This window comes from Manis javanica, chromosome 4, assembly GCF_040802235.1.
Source record: "Manis javanica isolate MJ-LG chromosome 4, MJ_LKY, whole genome shotgun sequence".
Classification (NCBI taxonomy): Eukaryota; Metazoa; Chordata; class Mammalia; order Pholidota; family Manidae; genus Manis; species Manis javanica.
In genome coordinates, this window is record NC_133159.1 from 31112730 (window position 1) to 31134292 (window position 21563).

The window sequence follows — 21563 nt, forward strand, 5'->3', positions numbered from 1 at the left end:
ATATTTACAATTGATTCAACTCTTATCTAATATACTAGTCACGTCTAAATTTCCCCATTGACCCAAAATGTCCTTTGTAGTTTTTTAGAAAACATTTCTGTATTTTTAAGAAATCTTTCCCTATTCTGAACTCCAAAAGGTATTTTCCTATATTCTAAAAGCTTTACAGTTTATATCCTTTCACATTTAATACTTTAATCCTCCTGGAATTTATTTTTGTGATAAAGTGAGATAGAGGTCTTATTTTACACATATATATTTTTAATAAGGATATCCTATTGTCACAAGGCCTTCATTTAAAAGACCGTATTTTCTTCGTTGCTATGCGATCCCATCTTTATCATAAATTAAATTTCCAAATATGTAATAAAATTGTAAAAAAAAAAAGCAAGGAAGTGATTCATAAAAGTCAGATTAGTGCTTTCCTCAAGAAGGAGGCATGGGAGTATTTGGGAAGAGCTTGACACTCTTCTATTGTTCTAATGATTACACGTCTTTTAAATAATCCTTATATTTCTTTAATATTTCAGAATATAATTGTGTTGCATCCCCCCCCCACACACACACAAACACACAAAAAAGTTAAAGAGTAAGCAAACAGAAAAACGAAATCCACAAATAAGACGAATACAGCATCTTTTCAAAATGAGGCCGTGGTTGTTTGCAGCTGGGAAAGCTGACGCGAGGTGCTAACAGCGGGATACGGATTCCAAGAGGGGCAAAGGCAAGACGCAGCACTCAACAGGTAGAGGGAGGCACACCAGGGAAAGGGATATGCCCAAACGTTCCTCGGACACCGGCTTGGAAGTAGTCGGGATACCCCCGCGGGAGTGGGCGCATGGGTCGGCTGACAACGCGGTTCCTTCCCGAATTACTCCGCACCCTCAATCTGCGGGCAGAGGGAAGCCACGCCCAAAGAGGACCCTCCTCCGCCCCGTGGAGAGAGAGATTCCCGTCTGAGCCATAACCTCGCGAGGACTCAGAGTCACCGCTGAGGCTTCTGGGAGGGGGCGTACCTGGAGCAGCTGCTGGGCCTGCTGGGTCTGGTCTCCCAGTGCGGTTGTGCAAAGCTGGGTCCGAACGGGTCTGTGCTCAAACTGCCTATGCTCTTTGCGGAAAGAGTCCGGGAGCAGTTTCAAAGCCGCCACGGAACCGAGTGGAGCCCAAGGTTCGGAGGAGTATCCGAAGTTTAGGGGAAGGCCGCCGAATGGGGGTGCGGGGTTATGGGGCTGCATTTTGGAGCCCAGGGTCTGACCACGCGTGCCCCACCCGACCCCTCACGTGAGAGAGGCTCCCGGGCAGCGGGGTGCCTCCCCTGCCTCCGCAGGCCAGGCTTATGTGGGTTCTGGATCTCCCGCCCTCCGAAAGCCCTGCAGTGCGCCGGGACGCCTTGCCTTCGTTCTCGGCCCCTGCGGAATATTGTAGGAAGTGCTCAAAAAATTTGACGGCATGCACAACTCCGGGGAGACAGTGGCCTTGGGCCAGTGGGAAGATCCCTGCTGAAAGCAGATGCTCCCAGCCCACAAGTCCGGGCTGCACGGAACAAGTTCGGAATGGTGAGGGTGAAAGTAGTGGCCGTTCCACAGGCAGCAGAAACCTATCAGAAGAGAAAAGCCTCTCATCAGAGGTCTCTGCCAAGCTTTTGGGCTGAAGTTGAAGAGGGAACTGATTTCGGATCTCCTGGGGGACCTTGATTATTTTTGACCCTTTTACTTGCAGGAAGGAGGGATTGGGTCAAATAACTACACTCAGGGTATGGGGAAAACGAAGTCATGGAGAGTTTGATCCAGGAGGGAGGCAGCCTAGGATCTGGAGTGGGCAGCAGTCTGTGCAGTGCGGATCAGAGAGGAGGAGACGCCACGATGTGAGGGCCTGGTCAGGTGAGGAAGGACCAAAAGTCCCCTTTGTACCACAGCAAGGCCCAGAGTTGCGCATCTAGATTCTGAAGTGCAGACCTGGTCTTTCAGAGCTCCTTTCTCCTCCCTGAGCCTTGTCATTTCAGCATTTGCCCTTCCTAGTGAGAAGGAAAGGCAACCAAGCCCCAGGTGAGTAGCAGTTTTCTCTCAAAGTTCAGTTCCATTTGTTAGAGGGAAGATACACTATTTCATTTCTTCTTGGGAAGGGGAAGGAGATTCACGTTTGGTGAATGCTAATATGCATACTATGTTTTATCATTTAGTCCTTTGGGTAGCTGACTTCAGCTGGAAAGAGTACTCTAATTTTAAAGATGTGTCAGTAGCTTCAGGAAAACTAAAAACTTGCCCAAGAGTACTCATAAGGCAGGTAGCATACTGGTAAATGCTACTGGTATAGTTCAGGTTCAGAATCCAAATCTTTAGGATCCCCAGACTCTTGACACTATGCTAGTGTTTCCCAAACATTTCATTCACTACCTGATGACTTGCCGTATCTATTTACTGCCTGTATTGTTCTCATATTTTGATCTTTTAAATTACATTTGTTTAAAAATCAAATTTGTCCTAAGAAACACTATGAAATTATGTATTTGATGGATGTAGTAATAGCTTTATATTTATTGTAAGGTATATCTAAAAGTGTTGAACCATATACATGTAAAATGATCTTATGTCAAAAAGATACAAACTGCGTTTTGGGACACAGTGCACTGCATCATGGATTTTTTTCTGCATAGGAAAGCCCAGGCAACACATCTGAGTCTAAATTGTCCATCCCCCAGTATACTGTTTTCTTCTTTTAGATGTAATTCCATAGAGAATGCCCCACCTTTTGTGTCTTCTTACAAAACAGTTTACTTACATGTTCAGGGCTACCCTGTTGTCAGTATTGTATGTAAAACAAGTAGAAAGTCCATATGGTTCAGGAGCTTACTCTCTCTTTGGGGAGTTAATACATACACATAAAATAGTCTAAATCCATACTATCCACTAGAACTTTCTGTGATCAGGGGAATGTCCTGTTAGTTGTGCCTTATGAAGTCGTACCCACTAGCCACATTTGAAGTGTGCCTGATGCAACTGAGAAATCGTTTTAAATTTAGTTTAAATTTAAATTTAAGTAGCCATATGTGACTGGTGGCTACATACTGGACAGCACAGGTATAGGTATTTGAAATAAAATATTTTCAAGGTCAGCGGATTTGGATCTAGTGCCCTTCCCCTGGGGGTGGGGAGGGACCCAAAATACACATGTTAATTGCTGTTAGCTTTAGTTTATTGGTGGCAGCAGGTATAAAGATTTTCTCCAACACTCAGGGACCTGATAGTTCAAATAGCATTATACATTTTGGAACTATCATCTTCTAAGGCACATTTATAGTTGTAAGTCACTTGAGCAAATGTGCATCTTCTGTGTTTTATTACTATTGAAGTATCCTATAGTCGAGTAACTTTAAGGCTATAAGCAAAAGTCTTAGCATTGTATTGCTTTTGTTCATTGCAGATAACTTTTTTTTCCAGCTATCTGTTTTTTCTTCATTAGGGATGTTTAGACTATTTAAAAATTAGTTAACTGCAACCATGACTAATAATACCATTTCCAAGGCATTAGTTCTTCAGCTTTAAGGCAGGAGTTGGTGTATTCAGCTTATTCATTCCTTATTAGAATAACAAGGAGGAAACATGGCTCATAGTTACCTCAATCAGTTTAATTTTGTGTCACATTATTTTTCTGGCAGCCAAAGTCAAATACTGGTGGGCTGGTCATACCTTGTTTTGTTTCATTTCTCCCTGTACAGGGTTAGATATGTGAGATTAAAAGGAAGGCTTAAAAAGAGTATCTTCACAAGGTAATTTGTCCAGTTTCTTAAGGTTAGAAATACTTGGAGGAGAAAACAATCAAACATAATGTGTGGTCTCTGTTTCCTGACTTAAAGCTATCCAAGACATTTTTAGAGCATTTGGGGAAATATGATACATTCCAGAGTATTAGGGAATTGCTAATTTGTTAGCTCTGATAATAGTATTGTAGTTAATTTAGGAGAATGTCCTCATTTGGAAGTGTATGCTGAAGCATTGATATTGGAAGTGTTAATGATGTCTAGTTTACCTTAAAATAATTCAGCCTCCACAAACACTGTGCACATGAGAAAAGCAAATACAGAAACATGTCAACAACTGTTTTCTGGATGGTGTGTATATGGTGTTAATTGTTCTGTTCTTTCTATTTCTCTGTCTGAAGTTTTTTTTTGTTTTTTTTTGGTATCATTAATCTACAATTACATGAGGAACATTATGTTTACTAGACTCTGCCGTTCACCAAGTCCCCTCCACATACCCTATTAGTCACTGTCCATCAGCGTAGTAAGATGCTGTAAAATCACTACTTGTCTTCTCTGGATTGCACAGCCCTCCCCGTGACCCCCCACCCCCCGCATTATACATGCTCATCGTAAGGCCCCCTTTCTTTCCACCCCCTTCTCCCTCCCTTCCCACCCATCCTCCCCAGTCCCTTTCCCTTTGGAACTGTTAGTCCCTTCTTGGATTCTGTGATTCTGATGCTGTTTTGCTCCTTCAGTTTTTCCCTTGTTCTTATATTCTACATAAGAGTGAAATTATTTGGTACCTGTCTTTCTCCGCCTGGCTTATTTCACTGAGCATAATACCCTCTAGCTCCATCAGTGTTTTTGCAAATGGTAGGATTTGTTTTCTTCTTATGGCTGAATAATATTCCACTGTGTATATGTGCCACATCTTTATCCATTCATCTACTGATGGACACTTAGGTTGATTCCATTTCTTGGCTATTGTAAATAGTGTTGCGATAAACATAGGAGTGCATCTGTCTTTTTCAAATTGGGCTTCTGCATTCTTAGGGTAAATTCCTAGGAGTGGGATTCCTGCATCAAATGGTATTTCTGTTTTTAGTTTTTTGAGGAACCTCCATACTGCTTTCCACAATGGTTGAACTAGCTTACATTCCCACCAGCACTGTAGGAGGGTTCCCCTTTCTCCACATCCTCGCCAACATTTGTTGCTGTTTGTCGTTTGGATGGTGGTGATCCTTTCTGGTGTGAGATGATATCTCATTGTGGTTTTAATTTGCATTTCTCTGATGACGAGCGATGTGGAGCATCTTTTCATGTGCCTGTTAGCTATCTGAATTTCTTCTTTGGAGAACTGTCTGTTCAGCTCCTCTGCTCATTTTTTAATTGGATTGTTCACTTTTTGTTTGCTGAGGTGCGTGAGCTCTCCATATATTTTGGATGTAAATATATTCTCCCATACTGTAGAATGCCGTTTTTGTTCTATTGGTGGTGTCCTTTGCTGTACATCAGCTTGATGTAGTCCCACTTGTTCATTTTTGCTTTTGTTTTCCTTGCCCGGGGAGATATGTTCATGAAGAAGTCGCTCATGTTTTTGTCCAAGAGCTTTTTGCCTATGTTTTTTTCTAAGAGTTTTATGGTTTCATGACTTACATTCAGGTCTTTGATCCATTTTGAATTTACTTTTGTGTATGGAGTTAGACAATGATCCAGTTTCATTCTCTTACATGTACTTGTCCAGTTTTGCCAACACCAGCTGTTGAAGAGGCTATCATTTCCCCATTGTATGTCCATGACTCCTTTATCGTATATTAATTGACCATATATGTTTGGGTTAATGTCTGGAGACTCTGTTCTGTTCCACTGGTCTGTGACTGTTCTTGTGCCACTACCAAATTGTCTTGATTACTGTGGCTTGTAGTAGAGCTTGAAGTTGGGGAGCGAGATCCCTCCCACTTTATTCTTCCTTCTCAGGATTGCTTTGGCTATTCGGGGTCTTTGGTGGTTCCATATGAATTTTAGAACTGTTTGTTCCAGTTCGTTGAAGAATGCTGTTGGTAATTTGATAGGGATTGCATTAAATCTGTAGATTGCTTTGGGCAGGATGGCCATTTTGACAATATTAATTCTTCCTAGCCAAGAGCATGGGATAAGTTACCATTTGTTAGTATCCTCTTTAATTTCTCTTAAGAGCGTCTTATAGTTTTCAGGGTTTAGGTCTTTCACTTCCTTGGTTAGGTGTATTCCTAGGTATTTTATTCTTTTTGATGCAATTGTGAATGGAATTGTTTTCTGGTTTCTCTTTCTATTAGTTCATTGTTAGTGTATAGGAAAGCCTCAGATTTCTGTGTATTAATTTTGTATCCTGCAACTTTCCTGTATTCCGATATTAGTTCTAGTAGTTTTGGAGTGGAGTCTTTAGGGTTTTTTATGTACAATATCATGTCATCTGCAAATAGTGACAGTTTAACTTCTTCTTTACTGATCAGGATTCCTTGTATTTCTTTGTTTTGTCTAATTGCCATGGCTAGGACCTCCAGTACTATGTTGAATAACAGTGGTGAGAGTGGGCATCCCTGTATTGTTCCCGATCTTAAGGGAAATGCTTTCAGCTTCTCGCTGTTCAATATGATGTTGGCTGTGGTTTTGTCATATATGGCCTTTATTATGTTGAGGTACTTGCCCTCTATATATCCATTTTGCTGAGAGTTTTTCTCATGAATGGATGTTGAATTTTGTTGAGTGCCTTTTCAGCATCTATGGAGATGATCATGTGATTTTTGTCCTTTTTGTTTATGTGGTAGATGATGTTGATGTATTTTTGAATTTGTACCATCCTTGCAACCCTGAAATGAATCCCACTTGATCATGGTGTATGATCTTGATGTACTTTTGAATTCGGTTTGCTAATATTCTGTTGAGTATTTTTCATCTATGTTCATCAGGGATATTGGTCTGTAATTTTTGTTTTTGGTGGGGTCTTTGACTGGTTTTGGTATTAGGGTGATGCTGGCTTCATAGAATGAGTCTGGAAGCATTTCCTCTTCTTCTATTTTTTGGAAAACTTTAACGAGAATGGCTATTATATCTTCTCTGTATGTCCGATAAAACTCCACAGTAAATCCATCTGGCCAGGGAGTTTTACTCTTGGGTAGTTTTCTGATTACTGCTTCAATGTTGTTGCTGGTAATTGGTCTGTTTAGACTTCCTGTTTCTTCCTTGGTCAGTCTTGGAAGGTTATATTTTTCTAGGAAGTTGTCCATTTCTTCTAGGTTGTTAGCATATAGTTTTTTGTAGTATTCTCTAATAATTCTTTGTATTTCTGTGGGGTCCATTGTGATTTTTCCTTTCTCATTTCTGATTCTGTTGATGTGTGTAGATTTTCTTTTTCTTTTTATAAGTCTGGCTAGGGGCTTATCTATTTTGTTTATATTCTCAGAGAACTAGCTCTTGGTTTCATTGATTTTTTTCTATTCTTTTATTCTTCTCAATTTTATTTATTTCTTCTCTGATCTTTATTATGTCCCTTCTGCTGACTTTAGGCCTCATTTGTTCTTCTTTTTCCAATTTCGATAATTGTGACTTTAGACTATTCATTTGGGATTGTTCTTCCTTCTTTAAATAGGCCCGGATTGCTGTATACTTTCCTCTTAAAACTGCTTTTGCTGCATCCCACAGAGGTTGGGGCTTTGTGTTGTTGTTGTCATTTGTTTTCATATATTGCTTGATCTCGATTTTGATTTGGTCATTGATCCATTGATTATTTAGGAGTATGTTGTTAAGTCTCCATGTGTTCGTGAGCCTTTTTGCTTTCTTTGTACAATTTATTTCTACTTTTATACCTTTGTAGTCTGAAAAGTTGGTTGGTAGAATTTCAATCTTTTTGAATTTACTGAGGCTCTTTTTGTGTCCTAGTATGTGGTCTATTCTGGAAAATGTTCCATGTGTACTTGAGGAGAATGTGTATCCCGTTGCTTTTGGGTGTAGAGTTCTATAGATGTCTATTAGGTTCATCTGCTCTAGTGTGTTGTTCAGTGCCCCTGTGTCCTTACTTATTTTCTGTCTGGTGGATCTATCCTTTGGAGTGAGTGGTGTGTTAAAGTCTCCCAAAATGAATGCATTGCATTCTATTTCCTCCTTTAATTCTGTTAGTATTTGTTTCACATGTGTTGGTGCTCCTGTATTGGGTGTATATGTATTTGTAATGGTTATATCCTCTTGTTGGACTGAGCCCTTTATCATTATGTAATGTCCTTCTTTATCTCTTGTTTCTTTCTTTGTTTTGAAGTCTATTTTGTCTGATACTAGTACCGCAACACGTGCTTTTTTCTCCCTGTTGTTTGCATGAAATATCTTTTTCCATCCCTTGACTTTTAGTCTCTGCATTTCTCTGGGTTTGAGGTGAGTTTCTTGTAAGCACCATATAGATGCGTCTTGGTTTTTTATCCATTCTATTACTCTGTGTCTTTTGATTGGTGCATTCAGTCCATTTACATTTAGGGTGATTATTGAAAGATATGTACTTATTGCCATTGCAGGTTTTAGGTTCATGGTTACCAAAGTTCAAGGTTAGCTTCTTTACTATCTAACTGTCTAACTTAACTCATTTATTGAGCTATTATAAACACAGTCTGATGATTCTTTATTTCTTTCCCTTCTTATTCCTCCTCCTCCATTCTTTGTATGTTAAGTGTTTTGTGTGTCTGTGTGTGTGTGTGTGCTCTTTTGTGTTTCCTTTGACTGCTTTTGTGGGTAGTTGATTTTATTTTTTGCCTTTAGTTAGTATTTGGTTTGTCTGCTTTCTTTGCTATGATTTTATTTTCTCTGGTGACATCTATTTAGCCTTAGGAGTGTTCCCATCTAGAGCAGTTCCTCTAAAATACCCTGTAGAGGTGGTTTGTGGGAGGCAAATTCCCTCAACTTTTGCTTGTCTGGGAATTATTTAATCCCTCCTTCATATTTAGATGATAATCATGTCCATATTTAGATGATAACAGTATCCTTGGTTCAAGGCCCTTCTGTTTCATTGCATTAAATATATCATGCCATTCTCTTCTGGCCTGTAAGGTTTCTGTTAAGAAGTCTGATGATAACCTGATGGGTTTTCCTTTGTAGGTGACCTTTTTTCTCTCTCTGGCTGCCTTTAATACTCTGTCCTTGTCTTTGATCTTTGACATTTTAATTATTATGTATCTTGGTGTTGTCCTCCTTGGGTCCCTTGTGTTGGGAGTTTTGTGTGCTTCTGTGGTCTGAGAAGCTATTTCCTCCCTCAGTTTGGGGAAGTTTTCAGCAGTTATTTCTTCAAGACACTTTCTATCCCTTTTTCTCTCTCTTCTTCTGGTACCCCTATAATGCGGATATTGTTCCATTTTGATTGGTCACACAGTTCTCTGAATGTTCTTTCATTCCTGGAGATCCTTTTATCTCTCTCTGCATCCGCTTCCTTGCTTTCCTGTTCTCTGATTTCTGTTCCATCAGTGGCCTCTTGCATCTTGTCCATTCTGCTTTTAAGTCCTTCCAGAGATTGTTTTATTTCTGTATTCTTCCTCCTTAGCTCTTGCATATTTCTCCGCAAGTCCATCAGCATCGTTATGACCTTTATTTTGAATTCTTTTTCAGGGAGATTGGTTAAATCTATCTCCTCAGATTCCTTCTTAGGGGAGGAAGTCTGGTTTAGTCTTGTCTATATCAAATTCTTCTGCTTTTTCATGGCAATAGAGGTAGTTGTAGGCAGTTGGCGTGTGTGTCAGCTGGGAGAACCAAGTCCCTTTCCACTTGCTCCTGGCCTTCCTTTTCTGGGAGAATGGTGGCCCCTCGCGGCTTGTGCTGGGCAGTTGCATGCAGATGGGGTCTCTAATTGTTGCCTGGCCGCTGTGGAGTAAGCTCCGCGCAGTTGCTGTGGGCATGGCCGCTTTCAGGCTGCTGCTTCGCTATGGTGCGGCCACACCAGAGGGGGAATGGGCGGGAGGCTGTTTATCACCATGAGGGGCCTCCAAATTGCACTGCTGCCAGGGGTTAGGGCGCCCGGAGTTTCCTGGGATTCCCAGCTGCTGGTCTGAGTGCACCGGATGCTTCCATCCAGCTGTGAGGCCCCTGTCCCTTTAAGACTTTCAAAAAGCACTCGCTTTTCTTTTTTCCCAGGGGCGCCAGCTGTGGGGACCTGCTCGCAGGTTTTACTGTTCCGTTTCTCTAGTATCCAGCACTCCACACACGCACTGTGTGTCTGCGCTCTGGTGTGGATGGCTAGGGCTGGCTATTTAGCAGTCCTGGGCTCCCTCTCCCTCCCCGCTGTGACTCCTCTCCTCCCGCCGGGAGCTGGGGTGAGGGGCACTTGGGTCCCGCTGGGTGGTGGCTTGTATCTTACCCCCTTCATGAGGCGCTGGGTTCTCACAGATGTAGATGTAGCCTGGCTGTTGTCCTATATCTTCTGGTCTCTCTTTTAGGAATAGTTGTATTTGTTGTATTTTCAAAAATATATATGTTTTGGGGAGGAGATTTCCACTGTCCTACTCATGCCGCCATCTTGGCTCCTCCACTGTCTGAAGTTTTTATAGTAAAAAGTTTTAAAAAAGAATACCTGACCCGTGGTAGAATGGTGAGACTGGATATGAAGCACTTGGCTCAGTGTCTAGCACACAGTTATGCACAATGAATATTCACTACTATTAGTGCAAAGACAATTATATTTTTAAAGTGTTTATTGAGAGATATTTTCCATAAGAAGCTAGTTTCTCATGGAGGGAGAAAATAAACAGCAGGAAACATTACTTTCTATAATGTTTGCAGGATAATTTATAAAGTCAGTAAGGATAAAATAAACCCACCAAGAGCATTTTTTTTCTTGTCCTTTCCTTAATATATCTCAAGTTTAGAAAGCAGTTGATTTCTACATGTTGCTATGAACATCCTCTCTTATTATGTCATTCTGTTATCTCCTGTATGAGATTTATTTGTATTTCTCTATAGTCTTTGACTTTGCCATACTATGTTCCTGGAGCTACATTTAAAAACAGTCATTATAGACCTGATTTTTCTCAAGGAACTGTTTGTAATTGAAATTTATGTTCCTAGTTAAGGACTTTGTAGCAAAGGAATTGTAGAAGTGGCTGATGGTAAGCAATCAAACATTGCTCTGACATTTACAAAGATCTATATTCACTTGAAATAATGTCCTAAGTCAGTAGAATTTTGAAGCAGAAAAGGCAAATCTCAAATCTCCTTTTAAATGAAGAAATTGAGGCCAAGTAAAGTGATTTGCTTGAAATAACACAAAATAAGTTAGTACCAATTCAGGAATAAAACTGTGTGCTTAAAAAGTTTTGCCAAGTGTTCATGTGTGGGTGAATTCAAGGAACCTTGTTATTTTAAGTTGTACTTGCGCTATACAACTGTGTAGCATTACTAATTGGTTTTTAGTAACTAGATTTCTTTCAAAAATGTAAATAAATAATTAGTCATATGATTCTTTTTATCTCATTAGTATTTGAAAGTGCTTTTGAGAAGTATTTTATTTGGATAATGTGTTTCTTTAACATGATGTGCAGGGCCTTTGCCCAATCCACAGCTGTTACATGGCAGAGCCTGGGAAAGAAGAGATGGCCTCAGCAGAGGCCTCAGGGTTCTCAGACTTGAGTGACTCAGAGATTCTAGAGTCTCTGGACCCAGAAGATAACCAAGAGTCAAGTGCTTCACTCAGCAAGCCTGGCTCCTCTTCACAACTCCCCGGGAAGGATGGCAAGCTTAGAAGCTTACCAAAGTGGAAAAGAGGATTGGATGTCTCATCACCTATGGAGCAATTCCACCTTAAATATTTGTATGTCACTGATCTATCTACTCAGGACTGGTGTGAACAGCAAATGATATATGGGAAGGAGTTTTCTGGTTTCTTGGCACCTGAGAAGGCAGCTGTTTTGGACACTGGTTCCAGCATCCACCTAGCTAGAGAACTGGAAGTTCATGATCTTGTGACTATCCCCATCACCACTAAAGAAGATGCTTGGGCAGTTAAGTTTCTCAACATTTTATCAATGATTCCTACCCTGCAGGCAGAAGGGCTCATCAGAGAGTTTCCAGTATTTGGAGAAGTAGAGGGTGTGCTTCTTGTTGGAGTGATTGATGAGCTGCACTATACAACCAAGGGGGAACTGGAACTTGCTGAACTCAAGACACGCAGGCGCCCTGTGCTCCCTCTGGAAGCTCAGAAAAAAAAAGACTGTTTTCAAGTCAGCCTGTATAAATATATCTTTGATGCCATGGTACAAGGGAAAGTGACAACTGCCAGCCTAATCCACCATGCAAAATTGTGTCCTGAAAAACCACTGGGACCTTCAGTGCTGAGGCATGCCCAGCAGGGAGGCTTCTCTGTGAAGTCCTTGGGTGACCTCATGGAGCTGGTCTTCTTATCTCTGACACTGTCTGACCTCCCAGTTATTGATATCCTGAAGATTGAGTATATCCACCAAGAGACTGCCACTGTGCTGGGTACAGAGATTGTGGCCTTTGAAGAGAAGGAGGTGAGAGGCAAAGTGCAACACTATATGGCCTACTGGATGGGCCACCGACATCCTCAAGGAGTTGATATAGAAGAAGCTTGGAAATGCGGGACATGCAACTATGCAGATATCTGTGAATGGAGGAAGGGTGGTGGGGTTCCCAGCTCCAACCTAAAACCCCAAGCCAAAAAAACTAAATGAACAAAAGTTATTCCTCCAGGAACTTTGATCCTCCTGCTCCTGATATGCTCAGCAGAGTAAAAGGGCCAATCAGTGAGCTTGGCTTTCATGGAGAGATCTGGGATTGTGTTGTCCCTGGAGCTTTACCATGGATTACTAATAAGACAGATGCTCATCATGCCTGGAGCAGTCTTCAGCAGTTAGTACTTCCCTAAGAAAATTCTTTAGTTTCTGTTAAGTCTTCTACCTATTTTTTCTTAATTAAGGCTTTCTACATTTTATATGATAAAATAAAGTGAAATGCTCTCCTGGTCTAGTTTCATACTCTCACTCCTTTATAGATGACCACTATAAATAGTTGTGTGTGTGTTATTCCCAAGCCTTTAAGTACATACATACAGATATTTATGAAGCACAATTAGCAGAATGAATAGACCAATAATTTAAGCATAATAAGTATGCTTAAAGGATTAAGGGAAAATGAAGTAGAACAGGAAGTCAAAAAATGAAAATATCAAATAAGAATACATGAAATAATATGTAACTTCACACACTGTACAATCCAGCAATACCACTTCTAGGTATACGCTAAGAGAAACTCTTGATACATGTACAACAAGAAATATGAACAATATACTCTTTAGCACTTTGACAATAGCAAAACTTAAACCAAAAAAATATCCAGGTGCCCATCATCAGAAGAGTGGATGATGTATAGCAGCCAAAACAAATAAGTTACAATGACATGCAATGATATGGATGAATCTTAGCAGCACAATATTAAGTGAAAAAATAAGTCCCAAAAGGTTACATACAGTAGGATACCTTTTATAAAATGAAAACATTTTAAGGAAAATGTAAACATAGTGGACAGGAATCTCAATGCAAATAAGAGCAAATGGATATTGACAGCTTGCAATCTCTGCATGGTTGAAATTTTCAGGAACAGAGCTGGCACTTTTTGTTTTGTTACACTCTTGGGGGAAAGAGGAAGAGATGAACATGTCCAGTCCTTAATTGGTCCCCACAACTCCAGGTTAAGGCAGATAGTTTTAAAAATGTGATGTCATCTGCTAGATCAATCTGGACAACTCTTTTTCTGCCTTGCATATTCTGGGGCAAAAATCATTATGAGGTCAACTTCCAGAATATGATAACTTGCACACCCACTGGAGGCCTGCAGGAGGCAGATCTTCAAGGCCATAAGATTTTGGAAACAATAATTCAGGGCATCCTGTGTCACAAAGAGGAAATCAGCTTTGAGAGGACCCAGCCAAGAGAAATGCAGTTCTGGCCTTCATACTTAATATAGTCTGCCACAGAATACAGACACGTAAGCAAGCAATGATAAAACCATATAATAAGTGTTAGTGTAGAGTGTTACAAATTAATAGAGATTCACAAAGGGAATACTTCACTGGACTTTTGAGGTCAGGAAAACATTCTTGTAGAAGTGAAGACTGCTGAGACCTAAATAATGAATTGGTTGAGTTGAGAGATTTTGGGCAGTTTTTCAAGCAGAGAATGTATGGACAGCATGGTAGATAATGAACATGCTACTAAACAACCAATGGGTCAAGAAAGAAAGAGAAAATCAGAAAATACTTGAGACAAATGAAAATGGAAACACAAAATTCCAAAATCTATGGGATGCAGCAAAAACAGTTCTAAGAAAGTTTATAAGATGATAGGCCTACCTCAAGAAACAAAATTCTGAATTTAACTTTACATCTAACCTTACAATCTAAATAACTTTTACAATCCAATTTTACACATTAAAGAACTTGAAAAAGAACAAAGCCCAAAGTGAATAAGTGAAGAAGGAAATAATAAAGATCAGAGTAGAAATAAATGAAATAAACACTTAAAAAATAGAAAATATCAATGACACTAAAAGCTGGTTCTTTGAAAAGATAAAATTGATAACACTCTAGACAGATTCATCAAGAAAGAGAGGGACCAAGTGAAATCCAAAATAGAAGTTACAGCTGATGTTACATAAAGGATCATAAGAGACTACTATAAACAAATATGTCAACAAATTTGAAACCTAGAAGAAATGGATAAACACAAAGCTTCCCAAGACTGAATCACAAATAAACAGAAAATCTGAATAGATTGGCTACAAGTAATGAAATTGAATCAGTAATTTAAAAACTCCTAGAAAACAGGACCAGGGAGCTTCACAGGTGAATTTCCCCAACATTTAAAGATGAATTAGTACCTACCCTTCTCAAATTATTGCAAAAATTAAGAGGAAGGAAAACTTCTAAACTCATTTTACAAGGCCAGTATTACTGATTAAAACTAGGTGCGTGCGCGTGCACGCGCGCACACACACACACACACACACACACACACACACACGAGAAGGGGGAGGGAGGGAGGAAGAAAGGAAAGAAATTAGGACAATGCTATATTTAGTGATCAAGATTATTGTCTTATAGACCTCTTCTTAACATTCCTTTTGTTTCATTTCAGACATACTAGCCTTTGAAACTTAAAGTCATAACTTTCAGAAGTACAGAGCAAAAAGACATGGATTCATGTTTTAAAAGACCTTGATAATAGTTGGCTTAAGATAATTTTCAAAAATACCAAAATTGAACTTCTAGAGATGAAAAATACACTGTATTAAATTAATGACAGGTTTGACATTGTAGAAGAAAATAGTAGTGAACTTGAAACATAGCAATAGAAAGCATCCAAAATGAAACACAGAAAAAATACTGTAAAGGAAAAAAACCCCAGCACTTGAGTTAGTTATGGGAAAACATTAAGCAATGTCTATTTTATGTGTATTTGTAGTCCACAAAGGAGAGAGAGGGAGGACAGAAGTTTTTGAAGAAATAATGTTAAATTTTTTTCCAAATTTTATGAAAACTATCAATCTGCAGACCCAAGAAGATCAATTACCTCCATGCCCAAGAAACATGGAGGAAATTACACAAAGGCGCATCATAATCAAATTACTTAAAACCCCAATGATAAAGAGAAAATCTAAAAAGCAGCCAGAGAGGTGAAATACATTGGATATGGAGGGTGGGAAAAAAAAGACAACAGATTGCTTGTTGGAAATGATAGAAGCCAGGAAAAGCGGTAGAGCAATATCTTTACTATCTTTAAATAAAACCTAGACTTTTTAATGCTGTGAAAATATTTTCCAAAAATTACAATGAAATAAAGACTTACTGACATAAAGAAGTTGAAAATAATGTTACATGACATCCTTCAAGCAGAAGGAAAATGATACCGGATAGAAATCTGGATTATGAACAAAGGAAAGAAAACTACAGGAAATGGTAACTACACGAGCAAATATAAACACTATAATTATTTAAATGTAAGAGATAACTTGTTTAAGGTAATAATAATAGAATGCTTTGTGGGATTTATAACTTGTAAAACTGTGACGATAATAGCACATAAACCAAAAAGGAAGAAATGAAAGTTAATTGTTGTAAACTTCTTTTCTTTTTCTTAAAAACTGAGACATAATTCCATATAGCATGGTATGTTGTAGGGTTCTCCACTGTTAAGTGAAGTGGTATAATATACCATGAAAGGTAGTCTTAATAAGCTAAAGATGTATATTAGAAACCCTAAAGCAACCACTAAAGAGACAAAATATATAATAAGCCAACAAAGGAGATTAAAATGAAAGGCATTTAAGAGAGGTGGGGGAAAAGGAATAAAAAAACAGATGGGAGAAATAGAAAACAAGATGGTAGACTGACAAATAGTTTAACAAATAGTTAAACTAAAAATGATTTATCAAGATGGTAGATTTAAACCAGTCATATCAATCATTACATTAAGAATACTGTTTTGAGGGAAAAGGCAGTAATTGTGAGGTTGTATAAAAAAGCAAGACCAATATATATATATATTATATATACTTCTTAAAAACTCACTTTAAACATAAAGACAGTAATAGGTTGACACTAAAAGAATTTAAAAGATATACTTTGGTAACTACTCAAAAGAGACAGCAGAGGATGCTGGAGATACTGGAGGAGGAGGATGTAATGGTTAATTTTCAGTGTCAACTTGACTGGGCTAATGGGTTCCCAGATAGCTGGAAAAACATTATTTCTGTGTTTTCAGAAGAGAGATGCATTTGAAGCAGAGTGCTGACTAAGGAAGATCTCTTTCACCAATGTGGATAGGCATTATCTGGTCCGTCAGGGCCTGAATAGAACAAAAAAGGTGAAGAAAGTGCAATTTCTTGGTCTCCTTGTAATGGGACATTCATCTACTCTCCTGGTACTCCAGGACTTATTAGCGCACCCACGCCACTCCAGTTTTCAGGCCTTTGGCTCAGACTGGGCATTACATTGCTGGCTCCCTTGGTTCTTGGGCATACAGACTTGGACTGAATTATACACACTGGCTTTCCTAGTTCTCCATCTTGCAGACAGCAGATTGGGGGATTTCTTACCCTCCATTACCACTTGAAACAATTTCTATGGTAAATTCTCTCTCTCTCTTTACTCTCCGTCACACACACACACACACACACACACACACACACACACACACACACGCGCGCGCATACCTTTGTTTATTGTCTCTGTCACATTTTGGTAATTCTTAAAATACTTCAGTTGTTTTCATTATTGTGATTTGTGATCAATGATTATGACTTGCTGAAAGCTTAGGTGACATCATTTTTTAGCAGTATTTGTAAATTAAGGTGTGCACTTTTTTAGATATAATGCTATTGCACACTTTAGACTACAATGTAATCACAATTTTTTATGCAATGGAAAACCAAAAAATTCATTTGACTTGCTTTATTGGGATATTTCCTTTACTGTGGTGGTCTGGAACACAAACCACAATATCTCCAGGGTATGCCTGTATGTATATATACATACATATATCTCCTATTGTGTTTCTCTGGAGAGTCCAAATACAGGAGTTTTCTTTCCTATTTCCAGTTGTGTATCTGAGCTCTTGCAGTGTGCATGTCTTTTTGGTAGTGACCTGGCTACCACCACTGATTGGCACCTCCCTAGCTTCCCCCTGTCCAACCCCTTCCTGTAGTTGCCAAAAGCATCTGGTGTTACCTCCTAATAAACAGGTTATTTGCTTTTTGTGTTTTGAGGCATGTGAGTTCTTTATATATTTTGGATGTTAACCCCTTGTCGTATATGTCATTTACAAATATATTCTCCCATACTGTAGGATGCCTTTTTGTCCTGCTACTGGTGTCCTTTGCTGTATAAAAGCTTTTTAGCTTGATGTAGTCCATCGTATTTTTTAGAGCACTTTTCACCCCCTTCTTAGCCAATTCACACTTACACCAATCACCTGTTAATAATTATTTTATTTTTTTTGTGGCTTAACAAATTTATTTTTTATTGAGGAACATATAATAAATGCACAAATCTTAGTGTATAGCTCAATGAATTTTGATGTTTATATACTTATAACCACCCAGATCAAGATGTCAAACATTCTCACTAATTTCCCTTCACCTCCCTTTTAATAATTCTTTACATGAAATTTTCTCTGCTAAAAATACTTGGCAGTTTCTACCTCTGGATTTAACCATAACTAATATTATGCCAGGGATAAAAAGGGGCACCTAGAAAATTTTAAAAAGGGTCAGTTTATCAGGAGGTTATTATAACCCTAAATGTTTATGCATCTAGTAACATCAAAATACATGAGGCAAAAACTGATAAAAATGCAAGGAGAAATAGAAGACAATTCCACAATTATACTGTGAGATTTCAATACCCCTCTTGTATAAATGATAGAGGACAAACCTAGAATATAGAACAGGTGAACACTATCAACTGTTTGACCCAATTAACACGAAAACAACACTCCACCCAACAAAAGCAGAGTATACTTTTTTTTCCCCAATTGCACACAGAATATTTACCAAGATAAACTATTTTTCTGGGCCATAAAACAAGTCTAAATGAATGAATACAGATGCAGGTCATATCAAATATGCTTTCTGATGACAAAATTTGATAACATCTGAATAATTAAAAGATATGTGGGAGCTAAGTAACACACTTAAGTATTCTGTGAGTCAATGAAGAAATCACAAGGAAAAATGAGAAATTATTTACCTTTGACTGAAAATAAAAATACAATATAGGAAAATGTATGGGATGCAGCAGTACTTAAAGGGAAATTGATCACACTAAATACCTATAGTGGAAAAGAAGAAATATCTCAAATTACTGACCTTAAACTAAGGAAAGAAAAAATGAAACCCAAAGGAAGCAGAAAAATGGAATAACATCAGAGCTGAAATCAATGAAATGGAAAACAGATAAGCAATAGAGGAAAACCGATGAAACCAAAAGCTAGTTATTTGAGATCTAATAGAATTGATGAAATTCTAGCCAGACTGATCAGGAAAAAAAAGGAGAGAAGACACGTGATGACCAGTATCAGAAATGAGGAAAGTGGTATCACTACAATTACTAAAGATATTAAAAGGATAATAAGGGAATATTAATAACTTTATGCCAGTACATTTGACAATTTAAACAGACAAATTCCTTGAAAGATGTAAGCTACCAAAGCTCTCTCAAGAAGAACGTTATAAACCAAATAGCCCTATATCTAATAAAGAGATTCACTTTACAGTCTAAAACGTTCCCTCAAAGAAAACTCGAGGTCCAGATGACTTTACTGCTGAATTCTACCAAATAGTTGAGGAAGAAATAACACCAGTCTACACAGACTTTCAGAAAATGCAAGAGAAAAACTTCATTACTCTGTGTGCCAGCATTACGCTGATACCCAGAACAGATATTACATGAAAAGAAAGGTATAGACCAGTACCCCATGAATATACATGCAAAAATCTTAAACAAAATTTTAGCAGATAGAATCCCAACAATATATAAAAAGGACAGTACACCATGACCAAGTGAAGTTTATTCCAGGAATGCAATATTGATTTAACAGTTGAAAATACCAGTTAATGTAATTCAGAATTAATAAAACTATCTGATAATCTCAGTAGATGCAAATAAAAAAAGATTTTGACAAAATACACCATCTGCTTTTCATAAAAACTCTAGGAAAATTAACAGGGAACTTCTTCAACCTCATGAAGGGCATCTGTGAGAAACCAACAACTAACATCATACTTAATGATGAAGGATAATGTTTTCTCCTGTGTTCAGGAAGAAGGCAATTATGTCTTCTGTCACTATTTCTATTCATCATTGTAGTGGTGCTTAAAGCCAGTATACTAAATCAAGGAAATTGATAAAAGGCATCCAGGATGAAAAAGAAGAAATAAAACTTTATTCTCAGATAACATGATTGTCTATGTAGAAAATCCTGTGGAAACCTTTAAAAAGCTACTAGATCACTATTCCAAAATAAATAGTATTTTTACATAGTCACAGTAAATAATTAGAAATGGAAACTTTAAAATACAATTTGTAATGTTAAAAATATGAAATACTTAGGGCCAAATCTGACCAAAAAGGATATGCAAGAGTTGTGCACTAAAAACTAGAAAACACTGCTGAGAGAAATTAAAGCAGACCTAAATAGATGTGAAGGTACAACATGCTCATGGATTGAAAAACTCAATATTTAGAAGTCAGTTCTCCCCAAATTGATCTAGATTCAAGACCCTGAGTCAGACAAGCTATATGGTGCAATAATGGAGATGAAACTATAAACAGTTTCACTTTTATTCAGTACTCACAAATACTTATTTAGCACCTATTATGTGCCAGGCTCTGTAAATACTGTCGTGAACAAAACTAAGATTCTACTCACACCAATTCCAATGTGTAGTTTTTTTCCCCACCACTGGCAATTTTCTGAACTGGTGATAGTGTCAGATCCCTGTGTATCTGACAAGGCTGCCCTGCAGTCCTACAAGACATGTTCACAACCCAGAAGCTCTTTTTTTGGTGGGGGAAGGGGTGGTTATACTTTGGTTTTTATGAAGGCTTCACCACATAGGCATGACTAAATCATTGGCCATTGGTGATTGACTCGAAGTGCAGCCTCTCTCCCCTCCCCAGAGGTCTGGGATGGGACTGAAAGTATCAACCCTCTAATTATGTGGTTGGTTCCCTTGGCAACCAGCTCCTAGTCTTAGGTGCAGTCCCAGAGTCACCTCATTAATATAATAAAAGACACCATTGTAATTTTCATCACTTAGAAAATACCAAGAGTTTTTGGGAGCTCTGAGCATGGGGATGAAGAGCAGTTATATATTTCTTATAAATCACAATATTGCAAAAACAAAAAATATGCCCTTATGGAACAAATATACTATGAACTATAGAACAAATATGAGAGAAAGAAGGGAAAGGAACAAGAGAAATCAATGATGACTCCTAAATTTTTGCTTTAGTAACCAGGTGGATGATGATGCATTTATTGAACTAGAAGTGCTAGATTGGGTATGGGGAGTAGAAATTGAAGAGTTTGATTTGGGCATGTGTGGTTGGAGGTGGCTTTTAGATACCCAAGAGGAGATTTCAGGTAGGAATTAAGAGTCTGAAGTTCAGGGGAGAAGTGAGGGCTGGAGATACAGATTTGTCAGTCATCATCACATAAATTGTATTTAAAGCCATGGCACTGAATGAGATAATTTAGAGAAGAACTTAGAAAAGGCCCCAAGTCAAGCGCTTGAGTATTTTAACATTTGGAGATGGAATAGAGGAAGAGTATTCACTAAAGGAAATAGAGAAGTAGTCTTAGTAAGGTGGGAAAACTAGCTTCTGTGAGGTGTTACAGAAACCAAAGTAAGGAAGTATTCTAATTTTGTTGAATGCTGTTGAGGTCAAATATAATGAGGACAGAGTGACCATTTAAATTTTCAACTGAAATTTCATTGGTAATGACAAGAGCAATTTCAGGAGAGAAATTAGGGTCAAGAAGCCAGTTAGAGTGGATTAAGAAGAGAACTGGAGGTGAGAAATGTAGGCAGCAACAAGAAACAACTCTTTAGAGAACGTTTTGTATTAAGGAAAGTTATGAAATGGAGCAATTGCTCAAGAGGGCTACAGGTCAAGAATATTTTTAAGATGAAATATAGAAATATGTCTTTATGACATTGAAAATGCTAGTAAAGTCAAAGGCTACTAATATCAAGTGGGCTCTTACTGCTGCAGACAATAGTACTACATTTCCTTAGTCTG

General features: G+C 38.4%; 1 protein-coding gene across 4 annotated transcripts; it reads left to right on the forward strand.

Moving 5' to 3' along the window:
- Positions 1-981: 981 nt before the first annotated feature.
- EXO5 (exonuclease 5) lies at positions 982-12725 on the forward strand. Of its 4 annotated transcripts, none has more exons than XM_037021348.2 (2): positions 982-1178; positions 11287-12725. In XM_037021348.2, the coding sequence occupies exons 1-2, from the start codon at positions 1104-1106 to the stop codon at positions 12433-12435; spliced, it is 1224 nt and encodes a 407-aa protein (XP_036877243.2). In that variant the 5' UTR covers positions 982-1103; the 3' UTR covers positions 12436-12725. The 4 variants fall into 4 exon arrangements, with proteins under 4 accessions (XP_036877243.2, XP_036877238.2, XP_073089803.1 ...); XM_037021343.2 differs by having other exon boundaries at positions 999-1168; XM_073233702.1 differs by having other exon boundaries at positions 1000-2045.
- The last annotated feature ends 8838 nt before the right edge of the window (positions 12726-21563 follow it).